This window comes from Gymnodraco acuticeps, unplaced genomic scaffold, assembly GCF_902827175.1.
Source record: "Gymnodraco acuticeps unplaced genomic scaffold, fGymAcu1.1, whole genome shotgun sequence".
NCBI classification, from domain to species: Eukaryota; Metazoa; Chordata; class Actinopteri; order Perciformes; family Bathydraconidae; genus Gymnodraco; species Gymnodraco acuticeps.
The window spans coordinates 9,572,991-9,582,258 of record NW_022990238.1 but is presented as its reverse complement, the minus strand read 5'-3'; the positions used below and the strand labels follow the sequence as shown (position 1 = coordinate 9,582,258).

The window sequence follows — 9,268 nt, the reverse complement described above, 5'->3', positions numbered from 1 at the left end:
CCATTATTAATTACGCTTGGGCTTTTCCTTCCATTACAAGTCAAACGTCTGCAATGAGTTGCATGCTTATTCTGTCTGAATTAGAGTATGTTAATTAAAGTGTTTTATATATTATTTTTTTTAAATCAGTCCGAAAAGGCAATAAACAAACTCAATATATAGCAGCAGATTTAAACAATGCAATATACTAAGATTTATATGTGGATGTGCATTTATTGCAAGCTTGAGTGGTTTGACCTTCCCTTTCCCTTTGCCAAGGCAACTATACGTGTAAATGCAACTTTTACACCATGTGCAAATCAGAGCTCCATTCAGCAGAGGGAACTGCCCCTGACGTCAACGACGCGGTCACGCCTTTCACCCACTGCGCATGTCAGGGATTATAGCTGTGTTTACCAAACCGAAGTTGGTTCCGTATTCGTCGTTTACAAAAGATTTAATCTCTTTGATATAAAAAAGGTAAAGTCATTATGTTTTAGCTTGTGTTTGAATGGTAAAGCCTTTATAAATATAGGTTAATACCCTAGATATTGTGCACAGATATTTAAATAGTTACATTTAGCTGTGTAGGCTACGTGTTGCATAATCCTTGTTGTTTTGTTTTAAATCTACTACTATTTTGATATGAAAATTAACCCTTTGTTTAATTGAAAACCAGAATATGGTCATCACAATATTGCAGTTTGTAAGGACGATGTGTTATATGAATGACTTTTTATAAACTACCCATGTTCTCCTCTTAATCGAGGATATAAAGCTCCTAATACGAAACGCGCTTCACTGTCGTTGTCTATTTTGACTCCATGTATGTGTGGCTGCGTATGTCGCCTTCTCTCCTGCACTAGTTTACTTCATTTTCCCCCATTGCTCACCTCCAGAGCCGGCAGCACGATGGCAGCGGCGGCCCCGAACCCGGAGGACTCGGCCAGGAGCAGCGCTACCGGCGGCACCAGCACACCCAGCGCCCTTGCCGGAGACGGGGACGCCGAGGAGTCCGAGGACTTCACCTCCTCCTCCCACTGCTCAGAGCTGTCTCGGCGGCAGAACGAGCAGCGGAAGCAGGGCTTGTTCTGCGACGTGACGCTGGCCTTCAGCAGCGGGGCGGCTAGCGGGAGCGTGCAAAGCTGCGAGTTTTCAGCCCACAGGTCCGTCCTGGCTGCGGCCACAGATTATTTCACCCCCCTGCTGGGAGGACAGTTCTCCGAGTCCCTGTCCGGACGTGTAGAGATGAAGGAATGGAGCTCAGAGCTGGGACCAGACCCGGATACGGTGCAGAGTGTCATCCAGTACATGTACACAGGGGAAATACGCGTTAGCACCTGCAATGTACATGAAGTATTGGAGCTAGCTGACAGGTACGATGTTTACAATGATGTTTTTACAGTTAATGTGTCAGAACATTTCAGGTGCATTGATTGAGCACATTTAAAAACCACAAACCATATCCAGAGTGCTTTACAAAGAGGTTTAAACACAGCCATAGGGAATACAAGTCAATTAATAAAAGTATATCATTTAAAATGGAAGCAAATGGTATACTAATACGCAAACAACATTGCACAAACAACATAATTAAATACAAACTATTAAAATGTAGATTGTGGTCAGGTATGTATGTCATGATAAGTATAAATATTATAACAATAGAGATGGGTTTTATATCTGATGGACCTCAGAAGGTTAACATGAGGCCTTTTGTGGCTGCTCTGTTGTCCAAAACAATTGTTGTTTTGTGCTCTGCTTGCAGAAAGCAAGACTTGCCTGGCCCAACTGGTTGAAACAGAGTAGTATTATCTAGTTACAGGAACAGTTCATTCTGATGACATCCTATACTGTATTCTCTCTGTTGGTTCTGTATTAGGTTCCTCTTGCTGCAGCTGAAGGACTTCTGTGGGGAGTTCCTCAAGAAGAAGCTGAGCCTGACCAACTGCGTGGCGGTGCACAGTCTAGCCCACATGTACACCTTGGACCAGCTGGCTCTACGGGCTGCAGACATGATCCGTCGCAACTTCCACAAGGTCATCCAGGATGACGAGTTCTACACGCTGCCCTTTCACCTGGTTCGTGACTGGCTGTCGGATGCAGAGATCACAGTGGATTCTGAGGAGGTGCTTTTTGAGGCTGTGGTGAAGTGGGTGCAGAAGAACCCAGAGGACCGCAGCCGCTACTTTGAGGAGCTGTTCCGTCTCCTGAGGCTGCCTCAAATCAAGCCCACCTATCTGACCAGGGTGGTGAAAACTGAGCTGCTGGTGTCCAGCAATGAGGCCTGCCTACGGCTGGTGTCAGAGGCCGTGGAGGGTCACGCTATTCGCTTTGAGAACCTCAAGTCAACGGATATGGAGTTCTGGTCTTCCCACATGGCCTCCTTTCAGCCTCGCTTTGGCCAGAATATGGATGTAATCATGGTGGTAGGTGGTGTGTCAGAAGGAGGGGACTACCTGAGTGAGTGTGTGGGCTACTTTATTTATGAGGACCGCTGGGTCAACCTGCCTCACATCCACAACCACCTGGACGGCCACGCCATCGCCGCCACAGAGTCCCACATCTACGTAGCTGGTTCTATGGAGCCTGGCTTCGCTAAGACCGTAGAGCGGTACAATCCTAATCGCAACACCTGGGAGCAGGTGAGCAACCTGACCACACGCAAGCACTCATTTGGCCTCACCTGTATAAAAGATATACTGTACAGCATCGGTGGCCATGGTAACTTCAGTCCAGGTTTCAAAGATGTCAGTATATACGAGCCAGAGCAGGACAAGTGGCACAATCTGGAATCAGCTCCCAAAATCCTGCGGGATGTGAAGGCAGTGAGTGTGGAGGACCGCTATGTGTACGTCACTGCACGCACACCTGTCGATACGGATAATGACGATGGACTAAAGACGGTGACCACGCGCTATGACACAGAGAGCCGCCAGTGGCAAGACGTTGACTCCTTGCCACTTATTGACAACTATTGCATCTTCCAGATGGCTGTGGCTTCTACTAACTTCTACCACACGGCCTCTTGCTGCCCCAAGAGCTACACAGTGCGGGATGAGGTTGCCAAGCAAAAGATCAGTGGGCACATCTCTGATGAGATCCTGGAGAGCCTGCCACCAGAGGTCACCAGCATCGAGGGTGCTGCCATCTGCCACTTCGATGAGGACGTCTTCATCATCGGAGGCTGGAAGAACAGTGACGATGTGGACAAGCAGTACCGCAAGGAGGCTTACCGCTACTGTGCAGAGAGGAAACGCTGGATGCTGCTGCCGCCCATGCCTCAGCCTCGCTGCCGAGCCACCGCCTGCCATGTTCGTATCCCCTACCGCTTCCTGTACGGCTGCCAGCGCTACCCCATGCCCCAGAACCTGGCCCGCCAGCGAGACCGCATGCAGCAGATGCAGCAGCTTCACCGGCGCACGCTCACCTTACGCCGGCAGCTCCAGTCGCAGATAGAGTGCTGAGCAAGTCGGCGAATGCTTAATTTAAAAACGACATGATTTATCGGAGGATACACTGCAAACATTATCTCCATTAAAGCCATCTTCATTGACTCCCTCTCATTCATAACATCCTGCAGTGGGTCTTGTTTGGCTATCATACTGGATTACATGAAACTGAACTCGTGCCATCAGCTCCCATGCTGTGTTGTGTTAATGGCTGATTTGTGGAAAGCCATGAAGTGTTTAGACAGATGTCTGTGAGGAGGAACAAGGGAAATGTAAACATGTGAATAAGAGTGTTATATACTATAGCAGCCAACAACTGAAAATCCCTTTGTCAATGTTGGCATAGATGCTGTTTATCTGTTTGTACATACATAGGATAAAGCTGTATATGTAAACATTTATGGATATTTTACATTCCTTAATTGTATGCCTGTACTAGGTAGGCTATGTGACATTTCCAATAACTGCATTCCTACATTCAATCCAACTCGCTTAATGAAGTCTCATTCCATTTGAACACTGTGACAATCTCCTCATGCAAGTAGAACATCTGTCCAAATGTCTTACATCTAACTTATATATCATTACTGCTTTATTAGAACGGCTCTGCTTGTTAAAGAGCAGCCTCAACAATTACATGTTAATTCCTTAAGAAAGGCTGTCAAAATCCCATAGACTAGTTTACTTTTGGATTACAGTTTCCCTTCAACGTTTGTACTGAGTGTATCTAATATCAATTAATTTGTGTTGCTCATCTAATATTTGAAAACTAGTCATTTATCTCATGGTTTCTGAGGTGGGGAAATGATGAGAAAACTGTGATGTTGAAAAGATGTGATAAGATTGAATTAAACGAATCCCTTGATTTATCTTAACGTTTAAACAAATATATATTTAGCCACTGCGTTTGGTGTCCATCACTGGCAATGGCTCAATCATTCCTTTCATTTGCACTTTGGCAATCCATTGCTCAGTGTGTTCTCATTCACTCGAGAAAAAGACATTGAAAATGTATATTTCTGCGAGTGGGGGAGTATGATTTGTGTTTGCAGAGAGGAGTTTCTCTACAACTGCACTTTTTGACATCCAATTGTTTAAGTCTTACAGAAGCATAGGGATTTAAGTTGCCACCGCACTTTGACTTTACTTATTTAATTTGTTTCTTATCAGACAAGGTGATTGTAAAATGGAAAAGCTTTGTTTTGGCCAGCAAACTCAGTACGTTTTGATCTTCTTTTTAAAAATAAAAACGTTATCATTATCTGCAGATTTGTTTCCAACATTAAATGTCATGGTAAACCTTGTTATTGTACTGCTCTTACAGTTGGGTGTATATTAGAGAACTGCTATGTTGTTCTGTGGTCTCCTCTCACCCTCCTAAAAGTCTTACAAATAAGTTGAAAAAGAATCCGACTTATAGACCAAGCTAACCAGATTGTTATATAAATGTGTTGTGACTGACATTCAGAGATTCCCGCTGTCCTTGCAGCGCTTATTACAGCATAAAGGTTACAGAGCGCAGAAATGATATTCATTTCCACGTTATGACCAACATAAATAGCACTGTAAATATGAAGTGGGATATGCTATGTAATTTGCTTCGCATGTGATGGTTCTGACATTGTGTGCTTATATTGGATGTAAGAAATGCTAAGGTCATCACTTGCAATTAAAGTTGTTTTGTAAAACAAATGGTTCCATTTAAAGTGTATTAATATTAAGTTGGACTTGTTAAAGAGTATGATGATAATACTTTATTGTTGAATCGAGTGTGTATTTTTTCTTGCAACACAGTATTTCCATTCGCAACATCAACAAAGACTGTAAATTACGGGGGGAAAACAATAATGCATACATTACATTACATTGCATTTAGCTGACGCTTTTATCCAAAGCGACTTACAATAAGTACATTCGACCAGGAAGACACAACCTTGAAGAAAACAGAATCATATAAGTACATCAGGTTTCATAGAGCCAAACATTTCAAGTGCTACTCAACTGGCTTTAGATAAGCCAGTCCTTTATTAGTATATAAGTGCTTTGTTAATAAATCTATCGCTCGAAGTGGAGTCGAAAGAGATGAGTTTTCAGTTTGCGCTGGAAGATGTGCAAGCTATCTGCTGTCCTGATGTCAATGGGGAGCTCATTCCACCATCTTGGAGCCAGGACAGCAAACCCACGTGTTTTTGCTGATGGGAACTTGGGTCCCCCTCGCAGTGAGGGTGCAGCGAGTCGTTTGGCTGATGCAGAGCGTAGTGCACGCGCTGGGGTGTACGGTTTAACCATGTCCTGGATGTAGGAAGGGCCAGATCCATTCGCAGCATGGTAAGCAAGTACCAGTGTCTTGAAGTGGATTCTAGCAGTTACCGGAAGCCAGTGAAGGGAGCGGAGGAGCAGAGTGGTGTGGGAAAATTTAGGAAGGTTGAAGACCAGACGAGCCGCTGCATTCTGGGTGAGCTGCAGAGGTCGGATGGCACATGCAGGTAGACCAGCCAGGAGGGAGTTGCAGTAGTCTAGGCGTGAGATGACGAGAGCCTGGACCAGAACCTGCGTCGCTTTCTGTGTCAGCTGGGGACGTATCTTCCTGATGTTGTAAAGCGTGTATCTGCAGCATACATTTTATAACATTACAATTAAGTCCTGTCAACATATACTTGTTAAAGGATTCATCTCCATATTTAATTTTAGGATTGACTGGTGCATAAAAGAGTGTTTCAGTTGAACTTGTGGGATTCTGTATTACTAAATACATGGTAATTGTTTTTTATTTAGCTATTATACTATTCATTGAATAGTATAGGCTAAATACACTGAACAAAAATATAAACGCAACACTTTTGTTTTTGCTCCCATTTTTCATGAGATGAACTCAAAGATCTAAAACATTTTCTATATACACAAAATAACCATTTCTCTAACATATTGTTCACAAATCTGTGATAGTGAGCACTTCTCCTTTGCCGAGATAATCCATCCCACCTCACAGGTGTGGCATATCAAGATGCTGATTAGACAGCATGATTATTGCACAGGTGTGCCTTAGGCTGGCCACAATAAAAGGCCACTCTAAAAATGTTCAGTTTTATCACACAGCACAATGCTACAGATGTCGCAAGTTTTGAGGGAGCGTGCAATTGGCATGCTGACAGCAGGAATGTCCACCAGAGCTGTTGCCCGTGAATTTAATGTTCATTTCTCTACCATAAGCCGTCTCCAAAGGCGTTTCAGAGAATTTGGCAGTACATCCAACCGGCCTCACAATCGCAGACCACGTGTAACCACACCAGCCCAGGACCTCCACATCCAGCATGTTCACCTCCAAGATCGTCTGAGACCAGCCACTCGGACAGCTGCTGCAACAATCGGTTTGCATAACCAAAGAATTTCTGCACAAACTGTCAGAAACCGTCTCAGGGAAGCTCATCTGCATGCTCGTCGTCCTCATCGGGGTCTCGACCTGACTCCGGTTCGTCGGCGTAACCGACTTGAGTGGGCAAATGCTCACATTCGATGGCGTCTGGCACGTTGGAGAGGTGTTCTCTTCACGGATGAATCCCGGTTTTCATTGTTCAGGGCAGATGGCAGACAGCGTGTGTGGCGTCGTGTGGGTGAGCGGTTTTCTGATGTCAATGTTGTGAATCGAGTGGCCCATGGTGGTGGTGGGGTTATGGTATGGGCAGGCGTATGTTATGGACGACGAACACAGGTGCATTTTATTGATGGCATTGTGAATGCACAGAGATACCGTGACGAGATCCTGAGGCCCATTGTTGTGCCATTCATCCACGACCATCACCTCATGTTGCATACAGGGAACTGCTTTAGGCTGGTTTAGGTCCTATCTATCTGAACGCTCTCAGTTTGTACGTGTTAACGATGAATCTTCCACGCAAACCAAAGTTAGCCATGGAGTGCCACAGGGTTCAGTGCTCGGACCTATTTTGTTCACATTATATATGCTTCCGTTAGGCAATATTATAAGGAATCATTGTGTAAACTTTCATTGTTATGTGGATGATACTCAACTATATTTATCAATCAAGCCTGATGAAATTAATCATCTAAATAAAATTCAAGACTGCCTCAAGGACTTAAAAACGTGGATGACCTTAAACTTTTTGATGTTAAACACGACCAAAACTGAAGTTATAGTACTTGGCCCGAAGAATCTATGAAACAAATTATCTAAAGATATACTAACTATGGATGGCATTAATTTGGCCTCCAGTGAGACTGTAAGGAATCTTGGTGTTATATTTGATCAGGATTTATCCTTTAACGCCCACATAAAATCAATTTCAAGGACAGCCTACTTCCATCTACGTAACATTGCAAAAATCAGGCATATCTTGCCTCAAAACGATGCAGAGAAACTAGTCCATGCATTTGTTACTTCAAGGCTGGATTATTGTAACTCCTTATTATCAGGGTGTACCAAGAAGTCAGTCAAGTCGCTTCAGCTGATTCAAAATGCTGCAGCTCGTGTACTAACCAGAGTTAGGAAAAGGGACCACATTACTCCTGTTCTGGCTGCCTTACAGAACACAGGATAGAATTTAAAATTCTTCTTCTCGCCTACAAAGCCCTTAATGGGCAGGCGCCATCTTACCTTAAAGAACTCATTATACTCTACTGTCCTATTAGAGCATTGCGTTCCAAAAATGCAGGGTTGTTGGTTGTTCCTAGAGTCTCTAAAAGTACAATGGGAGCCAGAGCCTTTTCTTATCAAGCTCCACATTTGTGGAATCAGCTTCCAGTTTGTGTTCGGGCGGCAGACACCCTATCCGTTTTTAAGAGTGCGCTTAAGACCTTCCTTTTTGATAAAGCTTATAGTTAGGGCTGATTAGATTCAGCCCCTAGTTTTACTGATATAGGCTTAGTTTGTCGGGGGACATCTTACTTCTTCCTTCTCTCTGTCTATACCTGTGTACTCTCATGTTCCGATTAACCCAACTTCCCCAAATGTCTTTCTTTTTGGTGTCTATATACGCCGGGACACGGAGTCATGGATGATCCTGCGGTCCTGTGTCCTGGATCGCGAGCCCTGGATCTTGAGTCGTGGCTGTGGTCCTGGATCATAGGTCCTGGATGGATATCCTCGTGGATTCATCTTCCTATTATACACACATGCATTTCCAAACATTTGGACTACCTATGTTGCAAATGTATTATCTTTTCAATTTACACACGGCATCTATTGCACGTCTGTCCGTCCTGGGAGAGGGATCCCTCCTCTGTTGCTCTCCCTGAGGTTTCTCCCATTTTCCCCTTTAAACTGTGGGTTTTCTCCGGAAGTTTTTCCTTGTACGATGTGAGGGTCTAAGGACAGAGGGTGTCGTATTGTCATACAGATATTCTGTACACACTGTGAAGCCCACTGAGACAAATGTAACATTTGTGATATTGGACTATATAAATAAACATTGATTGATTGATTGATTGATTGATTGATTGATTGATTGATTGATTGATTGATTGATTGATTACAGCATGATAATGCACGGCCCCATGTTGCAAGGATCTGTACACAATTCCTGGAGGCTGAAAACATCCCAGTTCTTGCATGGCCAGCATACTCACCGGACATGTCACCCATTGAGCATGTTTGGGATGCTCTGGATCGGCGTATACGACAACGTGTTCCAGTTCCTGCCAATATCCAGCAACTTCGCACAGCCATTGAAGAGGAGTGGACCAACATTCCACAGGCCACAATCAACAACCTGATCAACTCTATGCGAAGGAGATGTGTTGCACTGAGTGAGGCAAATGGTGGTCACACCAGATACTGACTGGTTTTCGGACCCCCCCAGACCCCCCCAAAGCAAAACTGC

The 9,268-nt window shown here is 44.2% G+C and overlaps 1 protein-coding gene across 2 annotated transcripts; it reads left to right on the top strand.

The window, feature by feature from the left end:
• Window positions 1-372: 372 nt before the first annotated feature.
• On the top strand, window positions 373-5,123 carry LOC117548285 (kelch-like protein 11). 2 transcript variants are annotated; one of them, XM_034219446.1, is made up of 3 exons: window positions 373-459; window positions 879-1,355; window positions 1,862-5,123. In XM_034219446.1, exons 2-3 carry the CDS (start codon window positions 892-894, stop codon window positions 3,444-3,446), a joined length of 2,049 nt encoding a protein of 682 aa, XP_034075337.1. In that variant the 5' UTR covers window positions 373-459; window positions 879-891; the 3' UTR covers window positions 3,447-5,123. The 2 variants fall into 2 exon arrangements, with proteins under 2 accessions (XP_034075337.1, XP_034075336.1); XM_034219445.1 differs by lacking the exon at window positions 373-459 and having other exon boundaries at window positions 629-1,355.
• Window positions 5,124-9,268: the final 4,145 nt, after the last annotated feature.

What these genes read in the sequence shown, in the direction of transcription:
- LOC117548285 (XM_034219445.1), top strand. Translation starts at nt 808, where the DNA reads ATGTGTGGCTGCGTATGTCGCCTTCTCTCCTGCACTAGTTTACTTCAT. An exon ending in GTATTGGAGCTAGCTGACAG is followed by an intron (nt 1,356 to 1,861) that starts GTACGATGTTTA and finishes GTTCTGTATTAG; the next exon opens with GTTCCTCTTGCTGCAGCTGA.